Source organism: Brassica napus, chromosome A5 (assembly GCF_020379485.1).
Source record: "Brassica napus cultivar Da-Ae chromosome A5, Da-Ae, whole genome shotgun sequence".
Taxonomy (NCBI): Eukaryota; Viridiplantae; Streptophyta; class Magnoliopsida; order Brassicales; family Brassicaceae; genus Brassica; species Brassica napus.
Window position 1 is genome coordinate 15,260,970 of NC_063438.1, and position 17,439 is coordinate 15,278,408.

The 17,439-nt window shown below is 31.2% G+C and overlaps 1 protein-coding gene, 1 long non-coding RNA gene and 1 pseudogene across 2 annotated transcripts; 1 reads left to right on the plus strand and 2 right to left on the minus strand.

Moving 5' to 3' along the window:
• Positions 1–1,391: 1,391 nt before the first annotated feature.
• On the minus strand, positions 1,392–1,510 carry LOC125609751 (annotated as a pseudogene).
• An 8,158-nt stretch (positions 1,511–9,668) lies between these two features.
• LOC125608913 (ethylene-responsive transcription factor ERF022-like) lies at positions 9,669–11,315 on the plus strand. Its single transcript, XM_048779558.1, has one exon. The coding sequence runs from the start codon at positions 10,184–10,186 to the stop codon at positions 10,739–10,741; it is 558 nt and encodes a 185-aa protein (XP_048635515.1). The 5' UTR covers positions 9,669–10,183; the 3' UTR covers positions 10,742–11,315.
• A 1,330-nt stretch (positions 11,316–12,645) lies between these two features.
• On the minus strand, positions 12,646–16,511 carry LOC111206449. Its single transcript, XR_002658718.2, has 2 exons — positions 15,659–16,511; positions 12,646–15,475 (listed from the first exon to the last, which is right to left on the minus strand). It is a non-coding gene; the product is annotated as an uncharacterized LOC111206449 (long non-coding RNA).
• Between the last annotated feature and the right edge of the window lie 928 nt (positions 16,512–17,439).

The window sequence follows — 17,439 nt, forward strand, 5'->3', positions numbered from 1 at the left end:
CATACAACAATGATCACTCTCATAAATATAATGGTTACAACTTAATTTAAGTAATCATACTTTTTCATGTTTGTCGCAATTTTATAAATATCAAAGCTCATTTGAAATCATAAAGACTCATGGTTAAATGTGATTTTATTTAAAGTCAGTGAAGACCATATTAACTCATTTTGATATCTATATGTATTTAACAGAACATTTTTCAAAAATTTGTTCGGTTTTCGGTGCGGGTTGGACTGATATTGGTTTTCGGATATAACATCATAAGAACCGCTCGAATATATAGGTCAGGTCTAATAGAGTATGAGACTTTGATTTCTGGGTCGATTCCAAGTTGGTTTTTTTGGGTAAGAATATTCTTTATTAATTATGTTAGGTAACTACTAAGAAAATATAATATGTTGCAGACTTTAGGAATAAAGTTTAAATAATTAATTAAATTAATATGGAACACAAATATTATTAAAAAAAAAACAAAAATAAAAAATTAAATTTATTATAGTTAAAACAAAAAATATACCCGCCTTTTGAAAGGGCGGGTCAGAATCTAGATTAATTTATTCAACTAGACATTAGTTTATTCAAATTTTAAATATTTTACATAGACATTAAGTTTATCAATTAACAAAGCACATGATGTTAAAAATTGGGTTTAACCAGGTTTAAGTGGAATTTTAATAGAAATAAATATTCATAAAAACTCATTTAGTTTAATGGGTTTTAAATAGGTTATTCGATTAAAAAATATTTATTAAATGTGATTTTACTTAAAGTTAGTGAATACCATATTAACCTACTTACACATATATATATATATATATATATATCAGAATATTTAAAAATTAGATTTTTAAAAATATTTTTCAAAAAAATTGTTCAGTTTTTGGTGCGGATCGAGTTTGATATTAGTTTTCGGATATAACACTTTAAGAACCATTCAAATATATAAGTAAGGTCTAATAAAGTATGAGATTGTGATTTTCGAGTCGATTCTGAAACGATTTTTTTAGGTACAAATATTCCTGACTAATTATGTTAGGTACTAAGAAAATATAATATGTTGCAACCTTTATGAATAAAATTTAAAATTAATTTCTGAAATGCATATGGCATAAATGTATAGTTATGCAATTTGATATATTTAATATAGTTACCAAAAATTCAAATTAATATTAAACACAAATATGATTACAAGAAAAACAAAATATAAAAATTAAAATTTTCAAAAAAAAATTAAAAAAAAAATATACTCGTCATTTCAAGAGCCGGTCATAATATAGTAAATTATTGAACAAATAGACATATATGAGAGTTGTTTCAAAAAAAAAAAAAGACATATGTGAGAGTTCAAATGAATAGGCTGATTTTTTTTTGAAACACCTTTTTTTTTAGGGGTGCAACACGAGGACTTCCCGGAAGATCAACTATTCTAATACTACTCTCGCCCAAGCACGCTTAACTGCGGAATTCTGATGGGATCCGGTGCATTAGTGATCATATGATTGCACCCGAATAGGCTGATTTATCTTTGGAAAAAAGGAATAGACTGAAAAGTTATTTTTGTTATATTCATTCATATGTAGGGTCCCTCGAGAATATGGACGGTGAGATTGACATGGAGACCTTTTTGACCACCGGATTATCCAGGTCCGTACGGATTGCGAGTGTGGTGGTTAGTGGCGGTGGTAGTGACCTCACGTAACCATTTATTTTCTTTTAGTGGAAAATTCGACACGCGAGGCTTTACTATAATCCAATAAATTATTTGGATGACAGTCTTTTTTTTTTCTTTTTCTTTTTTGTGAAACATTTTGGATGACAGTCTGGCTTCAGTAGTTTACATCTATTAAATCGTGTTTTGGTTAACATTGATAGATTTCTCTTTCTCCGCACCTTCGTAACGAACTCTACACTAATTTGGTCAACTTGATAGTCTATGGGTAGATACAGATTTCATATTCTTTGAGAGTAAATGTCATCATCACACTTCTGTCAGGTCTCGTGCTCCTTTTTTTCTACATCTTGACTCTTGGACATACGTTCAAAAATCGTGTTATGCTGTTTTATGGGATAATCAAGATTCGAGAGACTACGAATTAAACCAACGCGTGCTTGAAAGTTCAAACCAACACATAGAAAAGTAGAGAACAATTACTGTAATCAGCATTTCAAATAGTAAATGATTACATTTACTAAAACCATTTACTTGGTGATATCAAAATACTAAAAAGGAATTATTGGACAACAGATTTATAGAAACTCAAAATTTTAAGACTATCTAAATAATAAGTACCTATTTTTTCTTATCAAAACCATTTAATATTCTGTATGATTACTTGATTAGTACTGAACTTTAGAAAATCATATATTTAGAAATAATAAATACTAGGTAATAATTCGCGTCTTACGTGGAATATGATTATTAAATTCATTATTTTTTTAATAAGGAGACAGTAAATCTGGTTAAGTTGGATATCGGTTTGGTTTTAAGTTAGATTGAATTTCCTAAAATATAACAATCATTCTAAATCAATATTTATTTTGGTTTGTTCAGTTGAAATGTTTTATGTTTTTGGTTTTTCCGGTGATAACCAAAATTTACTATTATTTGTTTGCTTTCATGTTCTGAATTTTAGATAGTTTTGATGTCGAACCAATGGTTTCTTATTGTAGCTTCTAAACGGATATATAATAGTTAAAGAAAAAGAAAATAAAATTATTAAAACAAATCATTTCATTACAATTTGGTCGATAGAGACATAAGCATTAAGAAAAATTATATTTCAACTACCAAGAAAATTAGATACTTCAGTTGTGGTGAATATTTAGTTATAAGGTGTTTACGTCAAAGTCCACATGTATGTGTATGTAAAAGTATATAAAGGTGGTTGATAAATATATAAAAATTATGTTAATTAATATTAAATGATATTTTTGTTCAAAATAACACATGACATATAAAATTCTTAAAAGAAAATGAATTTAAAATAAAATAGACCTAGACATTAGTAAAATAAATTTTATATTAATAAAATCAAATTTTATCCATAAATAGGGGTGGGCAAGGATCGAATTTTCGGATATTTGGAGGCATTTGTGTCCATTTGATCCTTAGCCACATGGATATTTGGTGTCTCGGATATCCAAAAATTTTAGAATTTTAAAGGATATCCGATTTGATCTGTAAGCAAAATAAATGTTTTTAAAATAAATGAAGAAATCTAAAAATAATAATATTTTACTACAAAAATAAAACATTATTTAACCTTTTAAATTCTAATACCTAATATAATAAATTAAAATGTTGTAAAACTTATATAAACTATAATATATAACTTATATATATAATTCTTTAAATATATGTATTTATATGTAGATAGCGGATTGAATTGGATATTCGTTCCTAATAATATTAGTATTTGTGATTTACTTTTTTTTGCAAATATTGCATTTTTTTTTTTTCTTAGTAGAGTTACGAATATCCAGATTTTTCGGTTCGAGTCAAAACATATAACGAATTGAATCAAAATTTATGAATACTTTGTCCAGCTCAATCTGTAAACAATAAAAATAATATTTTATATATATAATTGGTTTTTGATTCGTTATCCATTTTGATTCGAACCGAAAATTTCGGATAACGTGAATTTTATTTGAATCCTACATGTGAGTTTTATATTGAAAAAAACGTAATGTATATAGTGTTGACACATTTATATAGAGTTTAGCTAAGAAGCTTTCTACACTGTGATACGTCAACATACTAATTCTTAAATTGCTATGAAACTGTCTTATGTTCATTATAATATGAACGCATTTATTACCATGTTTATCTTTTAATATATAAAGGATGTGCTCACAATTCTAAATATATAAAAAAAAAAGCAGCGATGTTGTCCGTATAAACAGCAGCGGGGAGATATAAAAGAAAAAAAAATGTTTTATATTATTTTTAAAAATCGGTGGCATTAACATAATTGGCTGTACAACATTGCCAATCGAAACCTTAATTTAAAATCAATGTTATAACTTATAAGTATTTTAAAATGTAAGAAAGAAGTATAAGTAAGTTTTTGTCAAAAAAAGAAAGACGTACGAACCAATTAATAAATTTTCTTTGCATTTGGTCTAAAAAGTTTACAAAAAAAAACACAATCTACTAAACTGACTAAGGGGACGACTGGTTTTCCCGCTACCACCCGCAAACGCAGCTTTTACGATTGGTAGCGGTTATCGGCGGTTTGCAACAATCACTCAAATCGCTTTAAGCCGCTTCAAACCGCTATGAATCTCATAAATTCAAAACTGGCTCCAGCTAGCGTTTGTGGTTGCGGACGGTTGCGGGAGGGTAAAAAAATTTTTTTTTTAAACAATATATATACAAAAGTAAAAATATTTAATAAAAAATTTAAAATTGAAATTATTAAAATATTAAAATATATCTATTATATTTTAATTAATATTATAAAATTTTATAATAAAAACAATTTCAATAATTTTTCAAAAATTAAAATTTTAACTTTCTAAATATAAATTTTATATTTATTATAATTTTATAATTTTTTATATTTTTATAATTATATTAAATGTAAATATTATTAATTTATTATTTGACTGTTACCGCATTTGGTAGTTAACCAGTCATAAGTCACCCGCAAACGCACTAATTTTTAACCGCAGTACCAGTCATACAAATCTCTTAAAACCGCTAGAAACCGCAACTGCCCGCATCCACAAACTCCCGCAACCGCAATCGATGCGTTTGAACCAGTCAGGCCCTAAGAAAAAATAATCAATAATCGTATAACTGCCAGCAAGGATAGTAAAATTAGATCCTTACGAAGTCGTTTCGGGCTATTTGAAGATCATGTATGTTTTTGTTGAGAAAACCATGTATGCATTTTTCTTTTTCTTTTTTTCATGTATAAATTTTGTTATTAAAGACATGTAACTATTGATTTTCTTTTAAAAAATAAATCTCAAATTATATAAGTATTTGAAAATATAACTATAAATAAATAATGCTAAATTATATGAATACTAGATTCTGATGCGCACTTTTAAATGGCGAGTATATTTTTTTTGTTTTTAATTTTTATATTTGTGTTTTTCTGTAATCATATCTAAGTTAATATAACTTTTGGTAACTATATTAATTATGTCAAGTTGCAGAACTATACATTTGTACTATATGCATTTCAAAATTTATTTTTAAGATTTATTCTTAAAATTTGTAACATATTATATTTTCTTAATAGTTATCTACCATAATTAGTCAAGAATATTCATACCTAAAAAACTTGACTCGGAATCGACCTGAAAATCAAAGTCTCATAATCTATTAGACAAGACTTATATACTTGAACGGTTTTTCAAGTGTTATAACTGAAAACCAATATCAAACCCAATCCGCACCGAAAACCAAACAATTTTTGAAAAATGTTTGAAAAACATATTTTAATATATTCTGTTAAATATATATATATGTAAATGGTTAATATGATTTTGGGGAATTTGCCAAAACTAATCCACAACTTGATTTTAACCCTAAACCTATACTCAAACTTGAATCAAATGCAAAACTAACCTAAAAGCCTTGTGAAATTACAGTCCAGCCTCTTGTGACCAAACAAAAAAAACAGAAGCTATTTTTACGATATAGCCCTAGTAAGTCGTCTGAGATGCTGGAAGTCGTCTGGACAACTTCAAAGTAAGTCTTCTGGTGTAGCTGATCTTAAAAATAATTTATAAATTTTTTAAAAAATATTTTGATAAGCGAAAAATTAAAATCATGTAATTATAAACAGTTTTAAGTGATATAAATTAAAATATAACAAAATTGAATTGTTTTCAACATAGATGAGTATAGGTAGTGAATCATGGTATTCTTTGGTATAGGATTTGGCAACATATGTTGTAGTATTGTATGTATTCTTGGGGTTAGATTTTGGAAAGCTTGAATGTTTTTTTGAAAAATTAATTTTTTACCTATACGTGTTTATTTTTGTGTATAGTAAACACATTTTAAGTTTAATTTGATTTTATGAAGTGTATAGTTAGTTAATTAAGTTTAGGGGTTATGTTTAGGGTCTAGACGACTTACATTTCAGTCGTCTGGTGAAGAAATTAAAACAGATGACTTACATGTAAGTCGTCCAAATATTCCCGCCTAAAATTTTTTAAAAAATTATTTTCCCGCTTAAATAATTTAAACCAGACGATTCGTCTGGAAAGTCTTCTATTTTAGTTTCCCGCTAAAAATATTTTAATTTCCCGCTAAAAATATTAAACTCTTTTGGATGACTTACAAGTAAGTCGTCTAGGAAGTCGTCTGAATCAAAAATATTTAACCTAATTGGATCTTTTGTCTCCCTATATAAAGAAAAATTTACACATTTTCTCTCCTCCTCTCAAATGGTTGCAACAAAAATGTAATGTTCATCATTCTAAAACTCTTCAACCTCTCTCTAATCTCTTTGACTTGAAAACACCAAACTTTATATGAATTTTTCAGTTTTGTCTCATGTATTTATTTACTAATCTATCTCTTTTGCAGGTTTTTAGTCAGATGGTACTCATCTTCCACAAATTTAAAGGTAGATCTATTAATTTTAGATATGTATTTTTGTGTGTTCTATAAAGGTAGATTTATCTAATCTTCCACTCATTTTCTCTATTTTTAAGTCATTTCAACGTTTTTGGATATGCAGGTTTTTCAGATCTAGATTTGAAGTCCAGATGACTTCTATACAGTCTAGACGACTTCGAGGAAGTCTTCCAGTCGTCTGGACTTCCTGGAAGTCATCTGGACTTCATGGAAGTCTTCTGACGAAGTCTCCCTTTCATAATAGATCTGAGCGTTTTGGTAAGTTTTTATTTCTGAATTTTCTTTATTTGGTAACTTCTTGTTGTATAAAGTTCTTACTTTTTTCCCAAACTAAAACTCTCCAAACCCACTCTAATCTCTTTGACTTGAAAACACCAAACTTTATATGAATTTTTTAGTTTTGTCTCATGTATTTCTTAATAATCTATCTCTTTTGCAGGTTTTTAATCAGATGATACTCATCTGCCACTAATTTAAAAGTAGATCTATTAATTTTAGATATGTATTTTTGTGTGTTCTATAAAGGTAGATTTATCTAGTCTTCCACTTATTTTTTCTGTTTTTAAGCCATTTGAACATTTTTGGATATGCAGGTTTTTCAGATCTGGATTTGATATGCAGGTTTTTCAGATCTGGAAGACTTCTGTGACGACTTACATGTTAGTCGTCTAAAATATAATGCACTAGACGACTTCCAGGAAGTCTTCCAGACTACTTCCACTTCAGTCGTCTAGACTTCCTGAAAGTCGTATGGACTTCCTGAAAGTCGTCTCGACTTCCTGAAAGTCATATGGAAGTCGTCTGGACTTCCTGAAAGTCATCTGGACTTCCTGGAAGTCTTCTGACAAAGTCTTCTTCCATATCAAGTGGAGTCCAAGATTGTATTTGTAGAGGAATGATCTATAATAGTTTTGTTTGTGGTCTGTTTTGTGAATTGCATGTCTACTCTTTTAGTTGTGAATTTTTTGTAAAATCAGTAATAATGTTTCCCAAGATGTAATACATGTGCTAACAATGTGTTTACACATTTACAAATCAATGAAATAATAGACTTCAGTAGCCTTTTTCTTATCTTTGGATCTCTCATATGCAATAATAAACTCCAATGGTTTTTTTCTCTTCTTAATAAACAAGAATGTTGGTAGCTTTATATTGATTTAACATTTTAAGAAGCATTTTATCCCTTTTTCCAACTCATAACAATAATCATTATTATTGTCTATAACAATAATACTTAAGAGATGGAAACAAACAATAGTAACTAGTCAAAGCATATCATATTTTTTATAAGTTTGCGTTGAAAAACTTAATCAAATTTAGTAAAACTAAGGGAGAGAACATATTTTGTAAATATGAGTTTTACATATCTTGAAGTTACCTATCACTCTTAAAAATACAAATTATTCAAAAACTAACGTAGAAGACATAAAAACTAGCGGAGAAGACTTCCACTGAAGTCTTCTCGGATCAGTTAGAAACTTTAATTAACGTGAATGTTGGTAACCTCATAAATATCACCAATTAAGTTATAAATTTCATTCAGTAGCCCAAATATTCATTAATAAACATGAATTAACAAGAAAATGTTAAAAAGTCTTTATAGTTTTAGAGAAAATGCAAGTTTATTAAACATTGACGCAGACGACTTCAATCTAAGTATTCCAGATGACTAAATTATAAGTCGTCTGGTCAACGCAGAGGTTATTTTTGCAATTGACTTTGAAATCTGTTATTTGAGACGACTGAAAAATAAGTCGTCTACTTTTGTTTTGTTAAAAAAAAACTCCAAAAAAGCTAGACGACTTACATTTCAGTCGTCATAGGTTAGTTTTGCATTTGACTGGATTATTTCAGAAGTTTGACTTTCCTGGACGACTTACATTTCAGTCGTCTCGTGAAAATTAAAATATCAATATTTTTTTTAAACTAGACGACTTACAATTAAGTCGTCATAGGTTAGTTTTAGCAATTGAAAAAAAAACTTTAATATTTAATTATATATAGACGACTTACAATTCAGTCGTCTGTCAGACGACTTACTTGTAAGTCGTCCAAGATTTACGAGGTTTGGCCAGAATCTCGGAATAAAATCATGGACGACTTACATGTAAGTCGTCGGGCGGATGACTGAATTGTAAGTCGTCTGGGTATGATTAAATATTGAAGTTTTTTTTTCAATTGCAAAACTAACCTATAACGACTTAATTGTAAGTCGTATAGTGTTAATAAAATATTGATATTTCAATTTTCACCAGACGACTGAAATGTAAGTCGTCCGGGAAAGTCAAACTTCTGAAATAATCCAGTCAAATGCAAAACTAACCTATGACCACTGAAATGTAAGTCGTCTAGGTTCTTTGGAGATTTTTTTGTAACCAAACAAAATCAGACGACTTAACTTTCAGTCGTCTCAGAAAACATATTTCAAAGTCAATTGCAAAAATAACTTCTGCGTTGACCAGACGACTTCCAGGTAAGTCGTCTACTGCCAGACGACTTCCCATGTAAGTCGTCTGACGAACAGATCTGGAAAAAAATTTGATTTCATACCTTAAATTGGTGAGATAACTTCCTTAACACACATAAGGCTTCTCCAAGCACACAGAATCTCAAACGAAAGTGACCCACCCATAATCGTTAGCTTATATGACTTTATGAACCATAAAAAATGTAAAATCAAAATCTTGGTTTTTTTTAGCTCAATGTGGAGAGAAAGTGAGAGATATGTTGTGTTTAGTTCATAAGAATGGAAAAAGAAGAAGGGTAACTCAATTTTGGGAGCATTAAGAGCTTCAAATTGGTTGTTCACGGTGGTTAGGGTATTGATGACAATGGCAATCTTGTAATTACTTGAAGATGATGAGGGTGAGAGAGTAAAAATGTCATTTTCGAAAGAAGAAAAAAATTTATGGCATTTTCGTGAATTATATGAACTTGTGGGGTGAATAGGGCAAAACCAATTTTCAAAAAATAAAGAGGTTAGTTTTGTGTTTGACTTTAAGTTGTAGGTCAATTCTGCAAAAAGCCTTATGATTTTTACCTGTAATATATTTTTATTGTTTTATATCTAATTTATTTTAATGTTTGTGTTAAATATTAAATGGTTGGGATGATATAATCAAGTTGTAAAAAAATGGCAATAATACTGATTTTCAATGAAAATATAAATTGTTTTGAATATCCTATAATGTTTAGCAGAGATTATAGCTGAAAATGCACCTATTTATTCACTTATTTATTTATTTAAAACAGCTTTCGAAAAATGCACTTGTTTATTCATGTTAAAAAAACAGCTTTTTAAATTATAGAAACCCATCGATTCTGTAGAATTAGACACATGCATGCATGACAGCATAGTCCCACTCCACAGGTAACTACGTGGGAAGCTCACTTCACCTGAAACCAAACAAAGTCATCCACAAAACTTCCATCCCATCATTTCATGTCTGTTCTTTTACTCTCTATATATACGATTCCACTTAAACACGGACTCTATAACTCTGTCCTCGATCTAATTAAGCACATTTCAAAACACACACCCCTCTCATAGGTATTAAACACGTTTGTATTAGTTACATGGAAAACAAAAATGTTGGTCAACTAGAACAATTCTCTGTTGACCAAGTGTCTTATAGAGGCGTTCGCCAGAGGAAGTGGGGAAAATGGGTGTCGGAAATCCGAGAACCCGGTAAGAAAACCCGTATTTGGCTCGGAAGCTACGAGACGGCCGAAATGGCCGCAGCTGCTTACGACGTTGCGGCTATTCACCTCCGAGGACGTGGGACACATGTCAACTTTCCGGAGCTTGCTGACAGTTTTCCTCAGCCGCAAAGCTCAAGTTCCGAGCACATTCAAGCTGCTGCTCAGGAGGCAGCACTGCTGTTTAAACCGGGCGTGTCGTCTACTGAAGCAGATCTCGGGTCGGGTCAGGGACATTCTCGGGTCGGATTGTCTCCGGATCAGATTCAGGCGATTAATGAATTTCCATTGGACTCGCCGAGGAGGGGGTGGATGCAGGATTTGGAAGTGGATGATTATGAAGAGTTGTACGGACGAATTTTTGGTCAATGCGATAGAGATGAGTATTTTGAAATGCAGCAGCTTCAATCCATATGGGATCTTAACTGCTTTTGATATACATAATTGCTTAAACATTTAATTCTTATTATGAGGCTACCAACCATTTAAGGTTTTGACTTAACTAATTATTTATTCAGTGACGTATAATAAACTTGGAGCCCCGAAGTATTTTTCTTGGGTTTAATTTGGAATATTCTAAGTTCTAACATTGAAGACATCGTATTTTCTTACACCAAAAAAAAATAAAAATCGTGTATATATATATATATATATATATATATATATATAATCAACCAAAAAAAGAAACAGAAATTCAAGTGTTAATTACAAGGTTGGTTTGAATAAAATTTTCTAATTCAAAAATTACAATACTAGCTTCGTTTGCCCACTATATGTTTCGCTAGAGCGCTCTGAAATTGTTAAAGTATCATTAAATGTTTTCTGTCTTCGATGATAACCACTTAAAAAGTGAGGTTTAACTCATTGCTTCGGATGCCGGTTCTTTTGGAATCATTGCCGGAGTAGCTAGTCTTAAATGATCGCTTCAAGCTTACTTTCTTCATGACATTACAAACCCCGAATGGAAGAGAGGCTGTGATGATACATATGGCCTCGGGAACCAGCAGGTGAAGATTGAATATGCTGGATGATCTCGGAACCACCAAACGAAATCCATCCATCCATCCTCAGAACAAATATGGGATGCGGTAGAGACAACATCAAACACCAAGATCTTCAGAAATCAGAACCCAACTAGCACAATTTAAGGCTCTCAGCTAAGGTCCAGAGAACCTGAAACCGGTCTTCTTTACGCCTCAGGGCTGGCCACGTTGGAGAGGTGAAGTGAAAACCAATGAAGCATGACTAAAAGAAACTCAAAACCACTCGCAAAATGGCTAGAGCAATCTTGATTCTCAAACATGGAAGGACATGAGAGGAACAAGAAAACAGAGAGCAGCCTCGACATTGAAACATAAGCTACCATAAACGACAACTCAGTACAACAGTACCTAAACTGCACACGCTAAACCCCCAAGGAAACAACAATCACACAACTGCCAATACCCTAAGCATGCGCCGACAGAGAACAAGACATCTGCTGCCTCCCCTGAGCTTAATCTAGACCTATTTCCAAGACAGGACACCAAGCCTCGATACAAAGAAAGTTACACACTCCACTCCACACCGAAGAACTGACTTCGCACACCAACCAAATATGAACCAGAGGAGAGAGGCAGTCATGTACCTCATGTGCCTCCACCGCTAAGAACGCTGAAAAGATCTACAACGAGAAAACTATATCCGCCTTAGCCTTGCCCTAAAAAGCTGACTTCTTCTGCCACAAAACCCTCGACGCCTCGTCTAAGCTCTAGAGGAAGAAGAGCTCAGCAAGCCAGATCTATCTCCCCCTGGAGCAGATTTTGAACCCCAACGGCAAGACCTCCACCAGAGAACATGCATATCGACGTTAAGCAGAAAGGTGAGAAGAGGAGCAAAGAAAAATGAGTAAGAGGAGGAGAAAAAAAATCATTTTCTCCATTGTCACTGAGTCAAATTTTCAATTATATATGTTAATTTTTTACGATAAACCCTTGGTATTACTTAAGAAGGTGAAGTCGAGAAATAACAAGAACTACCAGAACTCTTTAGTAGGAAGAAATCACTACAGAAAATGTGGATATTAATAGCGTCGTTAAATGCTATGAGTTTGATATAATAGAGTTTCCTAAAACGCTCAGACAGCGCCCATTATCATAGGTCTGACACTTTTGATATCAGATCTTTTAGATGCTATAGTTAAATAAACATCGATAGCGATTGGTTCTACAAAATTGTTAAAATGACATAGATATAATACTATAATTAAAAATTAAATTAATTATTGATAAAATTTATTAAATTAATTGATTAAAAACTAATTAATTTAAAATAATTGATTAAAATCAAATCAAAACTAATTTAGAAATAAAAAATTAAAATTTATTTATTAATTATAATCAGTTTACAAATAAATTCAGTTTACACGTTAAACCAAATTTGTTTTAATTGTAAACAAAAAATAAACAAAAAAAAACATAAAAAAATCCCTAACTCTTCGCGCCTCCGCCTCCTTTGCCGCAGAGCTCCACTTCCGCGGCCACCTTTACCGGATTCTCCACCATCGACACTTCAAACACGCTGTCAGCTACACCATCTGATGTCTTCTTCCATCATCCACCATCACGAACTTTTTCACCAATTCTCCTTCCCGTGTCATCATCTCACCGTCTTCCTCCGCATACATAATCCGACACAGCTCCGACTCGACTCCCTCTTCGACTCCGGCTCGTTCCGATTCCGGCAAGATATCTCCTTTGAATGGCATCGAGCCAAAGACAAGGACTTTCTATGAGAATATGACCCCGGTGAAGACGGATGGATATGAGAAGCGATGGTGGTGGTGACGAGCGGATGTACCATCGTCTCTTCAGCTTCTCATTTGTTGAATCGACCCTAAAAACAAAACAAATAAAATTAGATTTGAACTAGTAGAGAGAGACAGATCCAGCGTTGTTGTCATGTCTTCCTCCAGCCATGGCTTGAAGAATATGCTTTGATATTGAAGGAGATGACTGAGGAAGAAGACGGGACTGAGATGCCAACACGTTTCAAGTTCGATCCACCTGCTGCGCGAAACTAAGTCACAATTATCCTGGTCACCTAACACAGAAATGAGCCTATGCTTTAGGGCCCATTTGAATACCCGGAGAGAGGATCTATCCGTGGGCTGCACCTCCTCTTGGGGATTAGTCTGGGCCTCTCCATGGGCCTGGGATACCCCCAGGTTAATCAAAAAAAAAGTTTTGAATTTGTTGATAGGGATATTAAAGATTGAGAGAGAATCTACAGAGAGATGAGTTTTCAGAAGAAAAAAAAATAAAGGCAAAGAGATAGTCAAAGAGTCTGTCGACACGGAGAAAGAAGAAAAAGAAAGAGAGAGTATAGTTAGATTAAATCCAATCCAATGGTAAAGAATGTGATATGGATAGATTAATATTAGTGGTCAATGACAGATTTTTTTTTCTATCTATTTTATGTTGTTTTATCTCTTAGTAGATTTGTATAGTAATTTCTATGTTAGATAATACAAAAATATGATTTTATATTTTGGTTTCATCATTAAAATTCAGTTTTTATTTAAATGTTAATGTATGTGATATAGCATTTGAAATATGTGATATGGTCTAATGTTTTTGATGTAAAGTAATGATAATATATGATTTGAGGTATATATATATATATATATATGTAGGTTTATAGTTTAGATATATAAAATAAAATGTTAAAATTTAAATTTTGAAAATTAACTTTTGTAAGTATTGGATAGTATAAATTTAGGATCTTTTAAATTTAAGACTTGATGTTAAAAATATTAGATTAGACTAAAGACTTTATATGTAGGGTTTAGGTTTGGGGTTTAGGGTATTAGATTTAGAGTGTATATTTAGTGTTCAAAGTTTTAAATTTGAGATTATAATTTTTAAATGATTAAATTTTGAGTTTAAGTTTAAGATTGAAGTTACATTATGAAAAGATTGAATTTTTAAAATTTATGTTTAGGGTTTAAAGTTTAGGGTTTAGGATGTTGTTATTTAAAAAACAAATTACAATTACCACATACAAATAAACAAAAAATATATTTATAAAATTAAATTTTTAAAAATTACATCCGGTTATAACTGTGAAAAAAAATAATTTTTTTTGTTAATTAAAACTAGAATTCTGGAGTATGAATGTATGATTAGGTTATATAATTATGGTAAATTTTAAAGTATACAGTTTGAGAGTAAAGTATGTTACTAATTATACTTTTGGTTTTTCATAAATATGTTTTAAATTTTGGATTTTAATTATACTTTTGGCTTTTCGAATACTTTTCGGTAATTTCAGATATTTAATTGCCAAATATTATATCATAGAAAAAAAATCAGGTACTGACAATCTAGAACCGGTCCGCAACCAAACCGAAACACTCACTTTCAGAACAATTTGGTCACAAAAACAGATGAAAGTAGAATTATGTTATACAAATGAAAAGACATGTATTGGTTCAAGGTTTCAAGATCACAAGCGTTTTGCAAGTAAACAAGCTGTTGGCAACCATGTTTTCTTTTTTAACCGAAGAAAATGAAATGTCCAGCTTACGTAGATAGCGATATACAGCAATCTCAACCCACCCTTGACTCCCATAAAGAAAGACGCAAGTTTTCTATGACAGGAGCTCTATGTAATGGCAGATTCTTGTCGATAAAATCCATAAGTACAAACAGTGAATGTTGGAACTAACGATAGTACCCTCACCAACAGTTCATTAGACAATTCACTGATGTTATCCATTTCTTACAATACCCTTCAAGACCTCAAAGAAAACAAGACCATAAGAAACAAAAAGCATTTGTCATTCAGAACATTTGACAAGGACTGATCTAAACTAAGACAACGACTCTCGCCTTGTTATGATGCTCCTCAGTCTAATTCAACACAACACCTTTTAACTACTTAGCAGAATCTAAAACTAAGAAACAGAGTGAGATTGGGAAACGTACTTCCTTAACAGACTTGGTTTTGGAAGCTTGCCTAGAAATCTCCTTCTCAACATCATCGCTGTCTTCGCCAACAGGAAGAAAACAAAGATGTCACAGAAACGACATATAACAAGAACATTATAACAGTCATTACCACTGAAGAATGCAAATCTGCATACACAGCAACATCAGCTGCAGATGGCGTCAAACCATTTCCCAAGACCTGGAATATGCAGAAACAAAATGTGCATTACGCTAAAAGATAAACCGAATAAAAATTCATCCTTTACCACTATAGATAAGACACTGCACTGTAACTCAAACAAACTAATCCCAACTTGTCAAAATGTGATAGAAACGAGAATAGAGCTCAATAAAAATTTCAATTTTTAAAGTTCAGAAGTACCTCCTCGTTGTTTTGTGAAGACACTTCCTTTCCTGATGCCTTCAATACATTATAATACAGCGTCTTGACATCATTCTCATCAGACCAATCTTGATGTACAATTCAATTTCACTACCCCCATTAGAACGAAAAACAGAATCAGACATACTCGGCTACTTTGCAACATAATCATGAAGAAAAAGGTGAAGCTTTCTTCGTCGGACTGATTCTTCACGGAGGTTTCTCTGCTTTAAAGTGACCGGTGACGAAAACCCTTTTGCCGACCGATGGAAAGTGGGGAATTGAAGAAGAATCTGGGAAGGAGCGAAGGATGCTAGAGACGAGGTGATGAGTCCATGGCTTCGCGGCTGTTGATGTAACTAATTCCTTCCTTGTGCTGCTTTGCCTTCGGCTTCTCCAATTCCATGGCTTAAGCGCTTGAAGCAGCCGTGCTTGGATTCTCATTATCATTCTCCTGCATTTAGATCGATAAACCTTTCCGCGACTTGTCTCTGAAACGAATCTAACCCCACCTCCATTTGATTCGACAACTCGTTGCGGCTGCCGGCGATTGTCATTGAGTCAACCGAGTGTTTCGATATTGAATTTGGAGCCAGAGAGAGAGAGAGAGAGAGAATGAGTGATGATAAGAACCCTAATCAAGATATAATTGTTATTTTTTTCTCAATGAGATAGAACAAAGAAGAACGATTGAACGAGAACGTACCTTATTGTAACAAATTAAGCAGCAAAATTTCTTTATTTTCCCACCGTAACAAACATAACGTTTTTAAATTGACAAACGCTAAAAAAAATCAAGCGTCGTTATACAAATAGCAAGACTGTTATAAGCGCTATAATATCCTTTTCTTATTAATAGAGAATCATTTTTGGAGAGTAACATTTATTTTGTAATCAATCTATACTATATAAAAGCAGCTATCAAGGCCATCCACATAGAATTTAAAGCCACCAATCATATTGTGACAAATCAGCATTTTAGATTGTTATTTCTAAAAATGTCAATATTTCAAAATAAATAGAAATTACTATCTAACAAGGTAAACTAACAAAGTAAAAGAAATTATAAATATGTTAACTTAATATCTATATCATTATTTCAAAATTTAATATAAAATAATGGGCAATTCTCATAAATAGATAATTTTTAAGTTTTGTTCACAAAAATTGATCACAAGGAGGAAAATGACCAAAATGTTTCATTTAATAGGTAAAAGGACACTAATACCCTAGATATATAAAAAATAAAAAAAAATATAAAAAAAAATAAAAAAAATAATTTTTTATATAGTTTTAGATTATATGTTTTCAAATTCGAACTTTTTTATTACCTTTTTTTTTAATTTTGTTTTTCGAAAATCTTTTTTATATATTTTTTACAATTTTCTTTTTGTAATTCGAAAATACTTTTTGAAACTATTTTTAAAATTTTTATTTTCAAATTTTTAATATTTATTTTATATTTTATAAAATTTTAAACCTCAAACTCAAATCCCCATCCCTTAACTCTAAATCCTAAGATTTGGATTAGTTAATCCTAGGGGTATAAGTGTATATTTACTTCTTTAATAAAACATTTTGGTCATTTTGATTCTTAGAATCTATATTTGTGATAGAAACTTTTTTAGTGCTATCCTAAGGTATTTCCCTAAAATAATTATAAAATATAATAATTAATTAAAATGCAAGATTTCCAAACAATTATAACTATATAAATTTATAATACATGATTTTTAAAATTTAGGCTATATGCTTTTGAAAATATTCACAAATAACATATA